This window comes from Chiloscyllium punctatum, chromosome 14 (assembly GCF_047496795.1).
Source record: "Chiloscyllium punctatum isolate Juve2018m chromosome 14, sChiPun1.3, whole genome shotgun sequence".
NCBI classification, from domain to species: Eukaryota; Metazoa; Chordata; class Chondrichthyes; order Orectolobiformes; family Hemiscylliidae; genus Chiloscyllium; species Chiloscyllium punctatum.
This window is the reverse complement of record NC_092752.1, coordinates 11,450,160-11,469,096: the sequence shown is the minus strand read 5'-3', so window position 1 is coordinate 11,469,096 and position 18,937 is coordinate 11,450,160. Positions and strand designations below refer to the sequence as shown.

General features: G+C 44.0%; 1 protein-coding gene across 2 annotated transcripts in view; it reads right to left on the bottom strand.

The window, feature by feature from the left end:
- The window catches only part of fam13a (family with sequence similarity 13 member A), a 216,266-nt gene that overhangs the window by 51,789 nt on the left and 145,540 nt on the right, over window positions 1-18,937 (bottom strand). For both annotated transcript variants that reach the window (XM_072583879.1, XM_072583880.1), the window contains exon 8: window positions 6,276-6,317. In XM_072583879.1, the coding sequence (XP_072439980.1) occupies window positions 6,276-6,317 (42 nt within the window). The remainder of the gene's footprint in view (window positions 1-6,275; window positions 6,318-18,937) is intronic.

The window sequence follows — 18,937 nt, the reverse complement described above, 5'->3', positions numbered from 1 at the left end:
CTTCATTGCCAATAAGTGCTGATCTTCACTGACACAAAGGTTGAATGTAACAATGTTTGTTTGGTCAAATGCCTTCATCATATGAGGTGATGCTCTTTGGGAAGAATAAGAGGAAGGCATAATACTGGGTCAATGAAAAGATTCTTGGTAGTGTGGATCTTGGAGTCCATGTACATAGATCCCTGAAAGTTGCCACCCAGGTTGATAGTGCTGTTAAGAAGGCATACGATGTGTTGGGTTTCATTTGTAGAGGGATTGAGTTCCAGAGCCGCAATATCATGCTGCAACTGTACAGAACACTGGTGTGGCCACACTTGGAATATTGTGTACAGTTCTGGTCCCTATATTTCAGGAAGGATGTGGAAGTATTGGAAAAGGTGCAGAGGAGCTTTACCAGGATGTTGCTTGGTCTGGAGGGGAGGCTTATGAGGAAAGGCTGAGAATCTTGGGTCTGTTCTCATTGGAAGAAGGCGGCTAAGAGGGGATTTGATAGAGGCATACAAGATGATCAGAGGATTAGATAGGGTAGACAGTGAAAGTCTTTTCCCTAGGATGATAATGTCAGCTTGTACGAGGTGGCATAACTACAAATTGAGGGGCGATAGATTTAAGATAGATGTCAGAGGCAGGTTCTTTACTCAGAGAGTGGTAAGGCCATTGTAGTCAACTCAGCCACATTAGGGAGATTTAAACAATCCTTGGATAAGCACATGGATGATGATGGGATAATGTAGGGGGACGAACTGAGAATAGTTCACAGGTCGGCACAACATCGAGGGCCTAAGGGCCTGTTCTGCGCTGTATTGTTCTATGTTCTATCAGATGGATTTCTGCAACTTGTGAATGTGAAAGGAGAGAGAGTTACACCTGACTGAATTTGACAAAACAATGACTGTGCTGGTTGTGCTGAACAACATTCTAAGCAAGGTGGAGGTAACCCTTGTAACAATTTCTTCTATTAAATGTTAAACTAATTATAAGGTCTGGGAAAATGCGGCAATTATTAAAACAGCCTGCAAGATTCCTTGTAAATTGGCATCTCTGGTGACTGTTAAATAGCACGATCTCTGCACAGATACTCCAGTGCGACATTGTCTAAGAATGAATCACGTATATTTTCACTGAAACCAAAGAGGATGCAGTAAGTTTAGGGAGTGGGGGGAAAGTTGGAAAGTGACTGGAATGGAGCAAATCATTCCCTAAGCCTTGATGCCACTTCTGATATGGGTACCCTAACTGGCAAGGCTGCTCAATACAACCTGGAATATGAACAAGGAACAACATTAGACCACTTGGCCCTTCAAGCCTGATCCACCATTCAATAAGGTCATGTGTGGTTTGATTTTATTCTCAACTGTATGTTGCTGCACAAAAAAAATGTGAAAGAACTGCAGATGCTGTTAATCAGAAACAAAACCAAATCTTGCTGGAAAAACTGAGCACAGTAAAGTCCCCTCAGGACCTTAGACCTTTCAGTTAACTAACTCCTGATTCTTCTAAGTTCCAGAGGATACAGATCTAGCCTTTCATCAGAAGGTAATCTGCTCATTCCAGGCAATAGCCCAGTAAACGTTCTCTGATCAGCTCCAATATATTAACATCCTTCTGCAGGTATGGTGAGCTGTACTGTACACAGTACTCCAGAGGAGGTCTCACCAGTGCCCTGATAGCTTCTGTGTGGGCTGAGTAGTCCAGCCCAGCCTTGTACCTTGTATAGTCTACTTTGTTTTTAATGTGAAAAAGGAACTTGACTCTATCGAGCTTAGACGACTTTCTGCATCACCGTTACAACTGACCTTTATCTCTCTACCGAGGGGGCATACCTCAGACTGCCTGCAGGATAAGGACCTCGCTGTCTGGAGGCCTGCTCATCAATGGGGGTTCAAGGAGAATAGACTCTGCTGTGAGTGCCCTTAACAATTACCACTGACTGCATTTCCAAAAGCTGTTCACAGGCTGTGCAACACTTTGTGATGTCATAGAACCTCTAGTGTTGTAACAGCTCATTTGGCCCATCAAGTCCCTACTGACCCTCTGAAGAGCACCTCACTCAGACTCACATCCCCACCCTATCCCTGTATTTCCCATGGCTAATCCAGCTAGAGTACATCATTCATAGTCTGACACGATGGGCAATTTACCATGGCCAATCCACCTAACCCACACATCTTTGGACAGGAAACCCACACAGACATGGGAAGAAGATGCAAATTCCACACGGAAAGTCACCCACGGCAGGAATTGAACCCCTGGTCCATGGTGCTGTGAGGCAGCACTGCTAATCACTGAGTGATCCTGAGGTGTGAATGGTGCAAGGTGAAAACAAGTCACATTGTCACACTCTGGGGTTAAAATGAGAATCTATGTTCAGGCAAACATGGTGTCTGCAATATAATGCCTCCTCTTTCCAAAATGCCAGAGCACATAAAGGGACCACCAACCTTGCCAGCTGAAATAGCAGCACTTGTGCCAAGAATCTTCAAAGAAATTTAATTTCAGATTCAAAGGAACCACTGGCTTAAATGGACCTGATACTCGTCCCAAATAACAACCTGGATTTACGGATATTTGTAATCAAATTGTTCAGAGATGGTATTACTCTAGAGCAGGTGGGACTTGAAGCCAGACTTCCTTATACCAGAGGAAGGAACAATACCACTCCAACAGAACAACACAGGCCTGCATTCGTCTAGTGTAACAAAACATCTTGATACTCTTCATAAAGGCATAATCATTGCAAAACTGAGACTGAGCACAAGTAGATGTTAGGGACAGCTAAAAGCTTACCTGAAGAGATAGTTTTAAAGGAATATTTTATAAAGGAGTTGAGGGGGATGAGGTAAATTCCAGAACTTTACATTTGAAGACTCAGTCACCAATGGTAAAGTTCATCAAGGGATAAAGAGATTTTCAACTAGAGGTTGAAGCACGAGTTGATCTAGACCACCTAGGAGAGGTATTGGGGCCAGATGCTGGTGAGTGGGAAAAGGCTGAAGTTTGTGGTACATCATCTGCTGCCCAAGCCTGACAACAACTGGCCTTCCACCAATTTGGATCCCAATGAAATATATGATGCCCAGTATTCTAAGCCTGTCAAGCGAAGGCTGGCTCTCCCATGCTGGCTCAATCTCACCGGTCTTTGTTCTGCAACATTGCCACCAGGATCCATTCCTGCTCACTTCAACTGGTTCTGCCTTCACCTCACGGTGGAAAACACCATAATGGCAGGGCCTCAAGCCTGTGGGATGATGTGATCTGACATTCCTCAAACTCCCCCCTCACAATCAATACTTGGGATCAATGTCTTTGCAGGTGATTGGCTGTGCTTTAGGAAGGTGCCAGGTTAGAGACTGGCAAACTGGAGCTGTCCTCAGTTCTACTCATCAGAAATGGTTAACTCTACTTTTGGACTTCAGGAAGCCTCTCACATTAACTTAATACCTCAGTTTATAGGGGAGTCGACGGATCTGTGGTATTATCACTGGACTGTTAATCCAGAGACCCAGGTAATGATACGGGGATCGGGTTCAAATTCCACCAGGGCAGATGGTGGCATTTTAAATTCAATACAAATCTGGAATTAAGAGTCTAAGGATGACCATTATCAATTGGTGGGGAAAAACTAATCTGGTTCACTAACGCCTTCCTTACCTGGGGTCTGGCCTACATGTGACTCCAGACCCACAGCAATGTGGTTGACTGATAACTGCCCTCTGAGCAATTAGGGATAGCCAATAAATACTGGCCTAGCCAGTGGCGTCCTTAAATGAATGCATTTAAAAAAAAAACTGAATGGAGAAATTGTTGCTGCATCCAGTTTTATGTAACAGTTTGTAATGAATAAGGAGAGACAGTATGGTAAATACTCAATGCACCATGACCAGCAAGCAATAAGACAGGTGTTTGTGGGGAATGGAAAAGTGATTGGAAAAGTACTGTGACTGGCAACAAGTGACCCTGGGACTAGGTCAAACCTATTTTGTTGACTTACTGCCATCCAAATAATTTCCATGGCACGTTTACGCACAACATTTTTAGTTAATTTGCAAATATTTTCAGAGCCATGAAAAGAGGGAAAATGAAAGCAGTTTAGTTTACTAGCAGGACTGGTCAGACTCAGGCAGGTATGTGCAAAGAAATAGTTGACTATCACAAGATGTATGATCAGAAGTAGGCCATTCAGCCCATGGAGTCTCCTCCACCACTCAAGAGATCATGGCTAATCTGATAATCCTCAACTCCACTTTCCTGCTTTATCCCCAGACCCTGATTAAGAAATCCTTCTATCTCAGCCATGAATATACTTAGTGACCCAATAGCCAACCACAGTAAAGAATTCCAAAAATTTATTGCCCTCAGAGAGATTAAATTCCTCCCTCCTGACTGAGATTATGCCCTCTGGTCCTAGACTCTCCCATAAGGCGATGGAACTTCCCTGCACTGACTCTGTCAATATCTCCAAGAATTGTATCTGCTTCAAAATGGTCTTCTCCCACTTCTAAACTCCACCTCCAAGCACTGATGCCTTCAAGCTCCAAATTATCACAACATGGTGGAAATTCATGGATAATGGAGTGGTGGTGGTGAACCCATGATGTTGCTGCATTAGTAATCCATAAACTCCAGGCCAATGTGTTGGGTTGTGAGTTCAAATCCCACTGTAGCAGATTATGAAATGTGAAGTTGCTAAAATCTGCAAATCAAAAAGCCAGGCTAATGGTGGCATGTAACTCCTGTGAGTTGCTGAAAAGCCCATCTAATTCACGAACACCTTTTAGGGAAGGAAATCCGTTATTCCCACTGGTCTGGCTGACATGTGACTCCAAAACAACAGCAATATGCTGACTCTTCATTGATACTGGACAAGTAGAGATGGGCAGTAAATGCTCACCAAACATTTGCATCCCATGAGCAAATTAAAAAAAAATTGTAGCAAGCTCCCGATGTGACACAGATCAAGTCAACACGACATATGGTCAAGCTTCCAAGATGCAGTGGTCAATGGCCAAGGCCCTCTGTTTGTCGCCACGGTTACCTATGAACCGGAGTGTACTACTGGGTGGCCTGCCCACTTCTGGCCCCCTGCTGGAATTTTACTCCTTGCCTTCACCATGACTGCTGACTTCCACCTCACCAATACTGCACATCTCTTTGGTGGCCTAAACCCACACTCAAACCGTTAGCTCCAGAAATTATTATTCCAAAGCTCTGCTGGCCATCTCCCTGACCCTGATCAGATCCTCTCACCCACACTGACTCCCAGTCCAGCAGCACCAAGAGTTTTTAGTTCTCATCGATTTCTTCCAAATTCCTTAATGACCCTCTTATTTCACACCTCTGTATCCTCTTCCCGCACTGACATCCCTGCATTCGCCTGATCTGGCCTCATTGACAGAAATCAGGGATGTCAATCCACCATCATGCTCCTGTCTTCCGTTGACTTGGCCCTAAATTCAGCAATTCCCACACAAAATCTCTCCAGCTCTTCTCAAACTTTCAAGGTTCGCCTTCAAACTTGCTCTCACTACACTAAGCTAATGGTAACTGGTATGAACTTGCTGCCGGCAGAGTGTTTTACCTGATGTTACTTCCTGCAAAATAATAAATAGGGCATGCATACTGCAGCATTAGAATCTAACAGACATTTATGACAACCAACAATTATGTACAAGCATTATATTGCTCAGACATCTGTCAGCTAATATTGAGCCATTAGGTTATTAGAAGAACCAAATTGAGGAGCATGCTTTCAGTAGAACGTCATCATTCAGGTGATCTGAGGTAAAATGGACATTAAGATCATTATATTCTCAGATGACATGCTATGATGCAATGATGATACTATAAGCAATCTCTTAAGAGACACGACATAACACAAACTTGTCCTTAAATCTCTTTCTGTAACTCAGTGTCAAGATATATTTGGCTGATAAACACTCCTGTGAAGTGACTTATGTCATCTTATCTACATCAAACGTATGCCATATAAATGCAAGTTATTACTCTTACAGATGTATTTAACCTCCTGGAGGTGTAGGCCACCTCACAGCTTGCCGAGTTTCGTGGAAGCCTAAAAACTGCTGCTCAAGTTCTGACAGTTGTCAGATAAATGCTTGTTCCTCAGCAGTCTTCCATTTTAACAATCAGTGAAAGAATTGAGACTCCAAAACTCTACTTAGCCGATGGATGAGCAGATTTAAAAACCACTTGTTAAATATTTCACAAAGTAAGTTCCACTCAATGAAACTCAGGTGAAACAATAGCAGAGAACTTACCTTAAATAAAACGGTGACATTGGCCGATCAGCATCTTGTGAGCTGAAATACAAAATAAAACTTGTTTAAGGTAAGCAGCCACTGTGAACTTGTTCAATGTTAGGGTTAGTGCGTGATTTGGAGAGGAACTTGTACATGACGGTGTAGCCATGCGTCTGCTGTCATTGACTGTGAGACAGAGACGGCGTGTTTGGAAGGTGCTGTTTCAAGAAACTTGGGGGTTTTACTCCGTGTAACTTGTAGATGGTACAGGGCCTGGGTCAGAGGGATACTGCAGAGCTCTACTGCAGAGAGCTCCAGGTCTCTGCAGTATTTAGATTAAGGAGAAGCCACAGAGCTTGGGCTGGAGTGAGGGGAGGTAATTTGGCTGGGATTGTCAGGGTGGGAAGGGAGGCATTGTGCTTGGGTTGGCATTGGGGTGGGGGGGGGGGGGGGGGGGTGAAAACAGAACAGCCCCTGGTCTTCAGATCTCTGTCCCTGGTTCGGAAGGGTACACATTACTGCCATTGTGTACCAGTCAGTGGTGAAGGGGATGAGTGATGAAAGCAAAATTGTCACATAGTTTGATAATCTTTTTATCAACCATACATCTTGGTTATAATTGTCATCATTTAAATCTATTTTGATCTCAGCAGAAAATGATAAATAAATCAGTTGAATGTCAACCTACTGGCTTTGCCTTTGAACGCCACTGAATTAATTTCTATCAGATTTCTGGTCTGGTACATCACCAGGATATTAAGAGGTGGCTCAGTTACCAAACACACACAAAACCTTTCTGCTGATTCAGTGATGGTTAGCAACCTCTCAGACTGCTGACAAAGGGTTCAAAAGTTGTGACAAGTTTTTAAAAAGATGTCAAACTCCAAGTTCATTTGGCTTGATAAATGTTCTGCCATGATGTCTGACAGTTTAATTGCTTTGCAGCATTTTGAAAGTGCACCACATCTGTATAAGTCTCAATTCTAACAAAGGACTCAAAACATTAACTCTGCTTTTCTCTCTCTCTCTCTCCCCCTCCACAGATGTGAACAGAGCTTCTGAGTTTATCCAGCACTTTCTCTTTTTAATTCAGATCTCCAGTGTCTGCAGCATTTTACTTTTATTCTAATGTTATCAACTTCCTTTGGCTGGCTTTGCTTGTTCAGGAACTGCAATGCTGGATGACGAAGAATCTCTGTATTATAAACTGTACCATGTTGGCTTCAGACACTGACCAACAGTTGCTTTAAATGCATGTTTACTGTCTGCATTTTAATCAAAGCACAGCTTTTTTCGAACACCTTAGGATTTCATAGTAGGAGCGTTACAGCAAGAGGAAGTGAAATGGGCTTTATTTTAATATTCGAGAAGAGCCAGCCTTATTGTACACTCCTCAGTGGGACAGAGCAGTACACAAACAAGGTAAATTATGGATCTAACGGGGTTTTGAATTCTGTTGGTGACAAGTCTATCTTAAGCAAGTGGCATCACACAGCAGCAAAAATACTAACTTTATCTAAACATTTTAAGGCTGCAGGTAGTCTACCGGGATACCGATTAATTTTAAGGCTATGGTTATTTCCACAACTGCAGGGGTGGCCACACTCAGAACTCAAACTCAATGCCAGAGATGGTAGGGGTGTGTGGTCTTGGAACTATACCCTTATTTCATTTGGCTTCTTTGAAGCCTCTGAAATGAATCACAGATTCAGAGGAGTGCCCCGAAAGAGCCCTCGGTGCCTCCCTACTGCCTCCTTGTGGGGCCTACTCCCTCAGCAAAGTGTTGAATGGGCAAGAGAGAGAGAGAGAGAGAGAGAGAGAGAGAGAGAGAGAGAGAGGAGGGTGATGAGATGATCGGTGATGAAAACAGTGAGGGGGTGAGACCAAACATGAGGCGGGGGGGTGACTAGGTAGCGATGGGGTTGACCCTCTCGGACAGTGAAGTGAGGTGGTCTCCAGATGGTGAGGGGGTTGTTCACTGGGAAGATGAGGGGATGGATCGCAGGGACAATGAGGAGGGGGGGGTGTGACCAGACGGTGAAGGGGTGGATCACTGGGACAGTGTGGGAGCAGACCAATAGGTCAACGTCGGGGTGATCAGCAAAACAGTGAGGTAAAGCAGTTTTAAGGAGTCGAATAAATGCTCCTCCATCACGTTGTGTCAGCCTTGGCCTGGTCTGTCGCTGCCTGCTGCTGAGTCAGGATGTCATAGGGTCAAACAAACATTCCTGAGATTGGATTACTGATTTGACGTGATTTATTCATTGGCACGTATATTTTGTTACAAAACACAATGAAAATCATTGTATAGTGCTGTCACTCTACTGCACCATCTTAAAACACAAAAAAAAACCAAACCAGAAATATATTAAAGCAGAAAAATAAAAGGAGTTGCATTTGAAGACCTCTTGTACAGAAGAGGAACTCTATTTCTCTAAGTTTTTATTCTTTTTGTAACTAGAAATGGCACCAGATTGTGGCGGTAAAACACTTTTCACCATATCTTTCGAGTTATTAGGGCAGCACAGTGGTTCAGTGGTTAGCACTGCTGCCTCACAGCACCAGGGACCAGTGTCTGATTCCAGACTCGGGTGACTGTCTGTGTGGAGTTTGCACATTCTCCTGATTTCTGTGCAGGTTTCCTCCGGGTGCTCTGGTTTTGTCCCACAATCCAAAGATGTGCAGGTTAGGTGATTGGCTATGGGCAATTGCCCGTAGTGTCTGTGGATGTACAGGCTAGGTCATGGGAAATACAGGGTTACAGGGATGTGGTGGGCAGCTTTGCAGAGGATCAGTGTGGATCTGATGGGTTGAATGGCCTGCTCCCACATTGTTGGGCTTCTATGATCATTTTGCCTGCATTTTGGTACCATTGGTGGTGTAAACTTCAAAAACTCTTCACCAATGGATGTACAGAAAACCAGCACCAAGCCAGAATGAGTAAGTGTTAGATTAGATTACATTACAGTGTGGAAACAGGCCCTTCAGCCCGACAAGTCCACACCGACCCGCCGAAGCGCAACCACCCATACCCCTACATTTACCCCTTACCTAACACTACAGGCAATTTAGCATGGCCAATTCACCTGACCTACACATCTTTGGACTGTGGGAGGAAACTGGAGCACCCAGAGGAAACCCACGCAGACACGGGGAGAATGTGCAAACTCCACACAGTCAGTCGCCTGAGGTCGGAATGTGTTGGCATGGACAATGTGTTAAGGACAATGTGTTGGCACTGGTTCAGTTGGTAACACCTCAATCTCTGAGGCAGAAATTTGTGGCTTCAGTTCCATTTCAGAGATTTATATCACAAATAAAGTTGACTGCTCCAAGGCAGAACTATCCAAGATATTTTCTCTCAAATGAGATATTAATCGGAGGCTGTATCTGCCCTGAATGATGAATGTAAAAAATTCAAACGGAACTATTTTGAAGAGGAGTTCTGGATGTAGGTTTGCTCGCTGAACTGGAAGGTTCATTTCCAGACGTTTCGTCACCCAATTTGGTGACATCTTCAGTAGGTCTCTGGGCGAAGCACTGTTGATAATTCTTGCTTTCTATTTCTATTTATATAGAGGCCCATTGAAGATGTCACCTCGTAGGGTGATGAAACGTCTGGAAATGAACCTTTCAGCTCAGCGAGCAAACCTACATCCAGAACCTCAACCTGAACTACAAATCTTCTCAAACTCTCTACGCAGAAGAGTTCTCCCCAGTATCCGAACCACAATGTATTCCTTAATCGAGTGAATCCTTAGAAGACTATAAAGGAAGTAGGAGTATAGTTAAGAGGGAAATCAGGAGTGCAAAAAGGGGATACGAGATAGCTTTGGCAAATAGCATTAAGGAGAATCCAAAGAGGTTTTACAAATACATAAAAGGACAAAAAAAGGGTAACTAGGGAGAGAATAGGGCCCCTCGAAGATCAGCAAGTCGGCCTTTGTGTGGAGCCGCAGAAAATGGGGGAGATACTAAATGAGTATTTTGCATCAGTATTTACTGTGGAAAAGGATATGGAAGATATAGACTATATGGAAATATATGGCGACATCTTGCAAAATGTCCATATTGCAGAGGAGGAAGTGCTGGATGTCTTGAAACGGTTATAGGTGGATAAATCCCCAGGACCTGATCAGGTGTACCAGAGAACTCTGTGGGAAGCTAGAGAAGAGATTGCTGGGCCTTTTGCTGAGATATCTGTACCATCGATAGTGCCGGAAGACTGGAGGTTGGCAAACGTGGTGCCACTGTTTAAGAAGGGTGGTAAAGACAAGCCAGGGTACTATAGACCGGTGAGCCTGACCTCGGTGGTGGGAAAGTTGTTGGAGGGAATCCTGATGGACAGGATGTACATGTATTTGGAAAGGCAAGGACTGATTCGGGATAGTCAACATGGCTTTATGCGTGGGAAATCATGTCTCACAAAATTGATTGAGTTTTTTTAAGGAGGTAACCAAGAGGATTGATGAGAGCAGAGTGGTAGCTGTGATCTATATGGACTTCAGTAAGGCGTTCAGCAAGATTCCCTATAGGAGACCAATTAGCAAGGTTAGATCTCATGGAGTACAGGGAGAACTAGCCATTTGGATACAGAACTGGCTCAAAAGTAGAAGACAGAGAGTGGTGGTGGAGAGTTGTTTTTCAGACTGGAGGCCTGTGACCAGTGGAGTGCCACAGGGATCGCTGCTGGGCCCTCTACGTTTTGTCATTTATATAAATGATTTGGATGTGAGCATAAGAGATACAGTTAGTAAGTTTGCAGAGAACACCAAAATTGAAGGTGTAGTGGACAGCGAAGAGGGTTACCTCAGATTATAACAGGATCTTGACCAGATGGGCCAATGGGCTGAGAAGTGGCAGATGGAGTCTAATTCAGATAAATGCGAGGTGCTGCATTTTGGGAAAGCAAATCTTAGCAGGACTTATACACTGAATGGTAAGGTCCTAGGGAGTGTTGCTGAACAAAGAGACCTTGGAGTGCAGGTTCATAGCTCCTTGAAAGTGGAGTTGCAGGTAGATAGGATAGTGAAGAAGGCGTTTGGTATGCTTTCCTTTATTGGTCAGACTATTGAGTACAGGAGTTGGGAGTTCATGTTGCAGCTGTACAGGACATTGGTTAGGCCACTGTTGGAATATTGCGTGCAGTTCTGGTCTCCTTCCTATTGGAAAGATGTTGTGAAACTTGAAGGGGTTTACAAGGATGTTGCCAGGGTTGGAGGATTTGAGCTATAGGAAGAGGCTGAACAGGCTGGGGCTGTTTTCCCTGGAACATCGGAGGCTGAGGGGTGACCTTATAGAGGTTTACAAAATTATGAGGGGCATGGATAGGGTAAATAGGCAAATTCTTTTCCCTGGGGTCTGAGAGTCCAGAACTAGTGGGCATAGGTTTAGGGTGAGAGGGGAAAGATATAAAAAGAAACCTACGGGGCAACGTTTTCCACACAGAGAGTGATACTTGTATGGAATGAGCTGTCAGAGGAAGTGGTGGAGGCTGGTACCATTGCAACATTTAAGAGGCATTTGGATGGGTATATGAATAGGAAGGGTTTGGAGGGATATGGACCGGGTGCTGGCAGGTAGGACTAGATTGGGTTGGGATATCTAATCGGCATGGACAGGTTGGACCGAAGGATCTGTTTCCGTGCTGTACATCTCTATGACTATATGACTCTAATCAATACACAAAAAAAATGACTATCTTTCAGATTGCTTTACTACTTTTAGAAGCTTGTTGTGTATACATTGGATGCCAGGTTTCATACATTACAATCATGATTATGTTCCACATAAATGGTTCATTGGCAGTAATATGCTTTGGGATAGTCAGGTTTGTAAAAGGTTTTACAGAAATGCAGATGTATCTTTATTTTATAATTTTACAGCAGCTCACTAAAGTACACATCATTCAATATCACCATGTTATAACTTCCAAATGAGATTTTTACACTTTAGTACTGGGGATCTCTTCTACCGTTAATTATGACAACACATCAAATATCCCCCAAATAAGATCATTTGTCATGTCTATTATTATATACAACTTAATCCTGTGGTTTACAACTGTTGTTTCACCTGACTGATCTTTAAAGTTCAAAACAGCAGCTCTTTTGCTTGACAATTCCTGGCTGAGGTTTTGATGTGGAGGTGCCGGTGTTGGACTGGGGTGGATACAGTTAAAAATTACACAACACGAGGTTATAGTCCAACAGGTTTATTGGAAGCATTAGGGGTCTGAAAGCTAGTGCTTCCAAATAAACCTGTCGGACTATAACCTTGTGTTGTGTGATTTTTAACTTTGGCTGAGGTTTGTTGCTGAGGCAATCCAATGGAGGTGAAATTCACCTACAAGGAAGGCAGCAATGCCAATAACCAGGAACTGAGAACATGCAACTGAAAGCACACCGGATTGACATTCACAGATTGCAAAAATCTTTGACCAAACATTAGACAGCATAGGTTTAAGGTGAGAGGGGAAAGATTTAAATGGGATCTAAGGAGCAACCTTTTCACGTCGAGGGTGGTGCGTGTATGGAATGAGCTGCCAGAGGCAGTGGTGGAGGCTGGTACAATTACAACACATAAAAGTCATGATTTGGAGGTGCCGGTATTGGACTGGGGTGTACAAAGTTAAAAAAAAAAATCACACAACACCAGGTTATAGTCCAACAGGTTTAATTGGAAGCACCCTAGCTTTCGGAGCGACGCTCTTTCATCAAGTGGTAGTCCACCTGATCAAGGAGCAGCAGTCTGAAAGCTTGTGCTTCCAAATAAACGATAACCTGGTGAACTTTTTTAACTTTGTACACATAAAAGGCACCTGGATAGGTACATGAATTAGAAGGATTGAGAGGAATATGGGCCAAATTCTGGCAAATGGGGCTAGATTAAGTTAGGATATCTGGTTGGATGGACGAGTTGGATTGAAAGGTCTGTTACTGTGCTGTACAGCTCTATGACTGTAAGTCATAGCATTGTGCCGTCACTCTGTTTCGATCCTGTAGTTATAAATTGCAAGCTCAGTTGTGGGAGCTTGCTGTGTGCAAATGAACGCCTGTATTTTCTGAAGGTGAAGGACTTCCTGGGCTGTGTGACATACGTTTTGATGCTTTGAGGTGAGAATGGAAGGCAAGTTACTTCTTCATCTTTACCCCTATGAGATGAGCACCTCCAAGTTAAAGTGGGGGGGTGGGGGTGGGCGCAAGGAGCGATGACTTTGTTGAGAAATTCAGATGAGGGCACAAACTTGGAGTGGTTCCTGAATGCCACCTGAAACTCAAGACTGAATTACAGTCGTCTAACGTTGTCCTCTCAGCTATAAGTTACATAACGGGTGCTGCAGGCAAACATGAGTATACAAGGCATGAAAAAAAATCTAATTTCTTAAGTTACATGTTTTTCAGGGGCGGAGGCTGGTGCGACTTGTTGCAAGAACATTTGAAATTGATGCGTTCCTTACTAGCATTACTATAAATCCCCAGCGGTATGCTCGAAATCAATTGTGGAACTATGAGGAGATAGAGGCTATGGGATTTAAGGCAGTGATTAAATCTGTCTGGAAAGGGTGAAACTCACTCCCTGCTGTACAATATCCTGAAAAACCGAAGAATCCTCTCCATACTACGAATATAGAATATAAAATTAGAATTAAGTATAATATTGCAATCCGAAACAAAAACAGAAATTGCTGGGAAAGCTCAGCAGGTCTGGCAGCATCTGTGGAGAGAAATCAGAGTTAATGTTTCAGGGCCAGTGACTCTTCTTCAGAACTGGAGCTTTCTTCCATTATCTTCGCCTCCGTGCCCATCTCTTTGGACAAGAGTCCTCTCCCCTTTCCACAGACCCCTTCACCCACCTGCAACAATCTCCCTCCAGCTGGACCCTCCTTCTGGTCTTTTGCCTGCACTCAAATTGGTTCTTTGAGAACAGTCGATGGGACACTGGTCACCTCAATTTCTCTACTGGCCCTTACCCATTCCAAACTATCTCCCTGTGAACTGATTGCAGTCGGTGCTCTCAGATCCAACCCGGACTTTGTCATTAAGCCTGTCGATAAGGGTGGTGCTGTTGTAGTCTGGTGGAGTGACCTCTACATTGCAGAAGTTGAGTGCCAGCTCTCTTACCTCTACCTTTCTCCCCTGGACTATGACCCTTCCATGGAACATTAGGCCTTTGTGTCCATAATAGTCATCTGTTATTTCATCTGGTGATTTCCCCCTCCGCTGGCTCCAAGTGGATAGTCTCCCAGCCCCATACAGCTCGCTTCTACCTCCTTCCCAAAATCCACACAAACAGAACTGCCCCAGCAAACCTATTATTTTTGCCTGCTCCTGCCCCACAGAACTCATCACTTCCTGCCTTGACTCGTTTTTTTTCTCCCCTTCCCATTTACATCTGTGGTTCCTTTGACACTTTATGTCAGTTTCAGAATTTCAGAATCTCTAATTTGCGGTGCTTCAGCTGACTGTTCTTAACCATGGACATGCAATCCCTTTACATGTCCATACCCCATCAGGATGGTCTCAGTACTGTCTGCTTCTTCATGGAAAAAAGATCTGGACCCACCTCCCTCCTCCGCTTGGCCAAGCTTATCCTCACCGTAAAATACCTCTCTTAACTCTGCTCATTTTCTTCAGGTCAGAAGGGTGACCATGGGTACCCACATTGGTTCCAGTTATGCCTGCCTCTTTGTGGAACATTCCCTGATCCAGTCTTACTCGGTCTCCCATCCACAAATCTTTGCATAGTATATTGATGACATAATCAGTGCTGTTTCTCTGTCTCATTCGGAATTGGAAAACATTATCTATTTTGCTTCCAATTTCTAACCAGCTCTCACCTTCACCTGGTCCATCTTTGACTCCTTCCTTCCCATCTGTGTCCATTTCTGGGGAGAGACTGACTACCAATATTTACTACAAATCCACTGACTCCTATAGTCACCTTGACTATACATCCTCACACCTTGCTTCCTATACAGACTCCTTTCTATTCTCCCAGTTCCTCTGCCTCCATCACATCTGTTGTGATGACGCCAACTTCCACAAGGATGCCTCCAAAATGTCCACCTTTTTCCTCAACCGAGGATTCCCTAGCATCGTGGTTGACAGGGCCCTCAGCCGGTTTCCGACCCATTTCCTGCACTTCAGCCCTCAACACTCCCTTCTCTCATGCAACAGTGATAGGGTCCCCACCCCCCCCCACCCCCATGTCCCACGAACATCCATATACAGAGGATAATTAGATGCCATCTCTGCCATCTCCAGCAGGATTCCACCACTAGAGACATATTCTCTATCTCTCCCCTCCAATGTCAGCATTCCGCAAGGACCGTTCCATCCAGGACATCCTGGTCCACTCCTCCTCCACTCCCAACATCTCTCCATACCCCTACGGCATCTTCCCCTGCAACTGCAGAAGGCACAACACTTGCCCATTTACTTCTTCCCTCCTCACTATCGAAGGACCTAAATACACCTTCCAGTTGAAGCAGCACTTTATCTGCACTTCATTTAACATAAAAGAACAGTAGTTCTGAAGAAGGGTCACTGGACCTGAAACATTGATTTTGTTTTCTCTGCACAGATGCTGCCAGATCTGTTGAGATTTTCCAGCAATTTCTGGTTTTGTTTCTGATTTCCAGCATACATATTTATTTGTGTTTTTTTATCTGTTGCAATTAGAAATGCTGTTTATTTTGTAGAATTTAATCAAATTTGCAGCACACCAACAAATCATTCTATCCAACTGGCAGAATAACATTGAGGGGCTGAGCGGCCTCCTACTCTTCCAATATAACTGACATAGTGCTGTGTTTGTGCTCCCACGATATTTCACCTCACCATATCAGCATATCCTCAGATATCTGGTGGTGCAGTGATAGTGACCCTGCTGCCCCTCTGGTCAGAAACTCTGGGTTCAAATCCCTTCCAGGTTACAGAAGGATGTTGCTTATGGACTGACAATCAGCCTCAGTATCCATCCACCTATCCCCAGAGGAGAAAAAAAAAACAATATGTGCAGCTGTACAAAAAAAAATTCTGTACTTGTGGAGGAAAACAACAATGCTGTGCATCCTAAGTGGTGGACTAATCACTTTAAAATACAACAAATGACGAGATGACTGCTTGGCTTCAGGGATTTGCATTTGCCAAATAATGATTTCTCTCTTATGCACTTGGCCAGATTCCTTTTGTTAATGCCATCCATCTCAGCTAGTACAGGTTGTAATCACATTCTCAACAACCTCTGGGAAAATACGTTTCTCTTGAATTGGATTTATTAGCGATTTGCTGTGATTTATGGTAACCTGCTCAGGAGCTCGCCCACACTCTTCAGGGTAACCTTGTTGATTCTGAAACTTTCTATCTGGTCACCTCTCCACTACTTTAAGAAAATTCTAATTTCTTTCCTTTCAGACACCATTAACATGAACACTAATATTACTGCTCAACATGAACAAGGAAGTTATTCCGCAGATGATTCTTAAGGTCTCCTGATCTCAATCATTTATGGAATCAAACATGGATTCAGAACTTGACATGAACAAAGTATTCAGAAGATTGCCTAAATTGGCATGATTCAATTAGATTACCTACAGTGTGGAAACAGGCCTTTTGGCCCAACAAGTCCACACCGACCCTCCAAAGAGTAACCCACCCAGACTCATTTCCCTCTGCACCTAACACTACGGGCAATTTATCATGGCCAATTCACCTGACTTGCACATCTTTGGACTGTGGGAGGAAGTTGGAGCATACAGAGGAAACCCACGCAGACACGGGGAGAATGTCGGTGTGGAGTTTGCACAGTCACCCAAGGCTGGAATCGAACCTGGGACCCTGGTGCTGTGAGGCAGCAGTGCTAACTGCTAAGCCACCATGCCACCCTAATATATTGATACAGCTTTTTCAAATCAATTCCTAAACTTGGACAAGTTAAGATTTTGAGGCCTATATATCTTCAGATCACTTTCTTGTTCAGACAATACTCATATCAGAGTCAAAACTTTACTTTGTTTCTTTCTCCACAGATGCTGCCAATTGTCTGAGATTTTCCAGCCATTTCTGTTTTGACTTCCTGCAATTTATTATATCAAAGGACACTAAACAACTATGCTTCTCCTGGTAGTGCAACTTGGAATGAAATTAAGCAGGGAAATTCCACAGAAATTGCAGTGGAAAGTGCTATCCTTTATTCTGGGATTAAGAAAGAATTGGATAGAGCTCTTAAAGATAGTGGAGTCAAGGGTTATGGAGATAAGGCTGGAACAGGATACTGATTGGGAATGATCAGCCATGATCATATTGAATGGCGGTGCAGGCTCGAAGGGCTGAATGGCCTACTCCTGCATCTATTGTCTATTGAAGATTTTACAGACAAAATTAAGAGAGAGGGGAATCCCCTGTGGAAAGTCAGCCCCCCTCAAATAGAGGGTTCTGTATCTCTCTCAGCTGGTCTAGCATACAATGGAGAAAAGTGACACTTTCAGAAGCCAGCGTCAGTACCATATTACCAAATCCCTATAGTGTGAAAGCAGGACATTCGGCCCATCGAGTTCACCCTTCATTTCCTCATGGAAATGGAAAACCCACCTAAGCCTGCAAATCCCTAAACAACGTGGGAGGGAACCCACACAGATTAGGGGCAACCTCCACACGGTCACGCGAGGCTGGAATCAAACATGGGCCCCTGACATTGAGAGGCAGCAGGCCTAACCACTGGGACAACATGCCGTCCTTTCGGCTATACTGGAGAAGTTAGCCTTTCCGAAGCTCTCCATGAAGAAGATGGCAGCAACAAGAGCGAACAGAGATGCTTTGAAATCCTCGTCAGAAGTGAACAAGTCCCTGAAGGGTCAACTCAGTGAGATCTCAAACCCAACCACTCACTCTTCAGGGGGCACTTCTCTGGAGTTCCCTGGCTTTGGGGAGGGAGGGATGGATGAGTTCAGGAATGCTTCTGTCGTGTCTGTGTGAACACCCACCCAGAGACACCCACCCCACCGCGGGTAAAATCGGAGCCAGCCTATACGTTTACCTTCAGTCTGTCTCTCCCCCAGCCCATGCTCAATGGTAGAGCTCCCCCTGCATTTTCCCATCTCAGATTTGCCATTAAAGATGAGTTTGGCTTTTCATTAACAGTTACATATTGCAAGGATTCCAGATGCTTCTAAATGGGTGTGAGGATTATGATTAGGAGTAAACACTTTCACAGAATCCCCACACAGTAGAAAGTACTTCGGTTTCGTTACATTTGTTTCTGGCCACAATGTATCCAACTGCTGTCTCATACAGCAACGTGGGGTTGGGGGAGGGGAGGTGGAAAGACGAGAGTAGAAATTACAATAATTAACAAATTAATCTCGCTGTATTCTTCAGCATCACCCCTACACCACCGTTTACACCGGGACTTAATACAAGGCGTCAATATTTCATTTATCTTTTGTTATAACAAAACATTGCAGAAACTGGCGGAAAATTTCAAAGAACTGAAAAAAAGACTAGAAATAGAATGAGTAGAAAGAGAATCGAAACCTCGCGAAAGTCACAGAGTTGCTGGAAATCACACACGCCGCGTTTAAACCAAAACAACACTGAACGGAGGCATTAACTTAAGGAGAAATGGGAATAAAACCGTCTACCTTTGCATTGCAGGCACAACTTCCCACGCCATGCTCT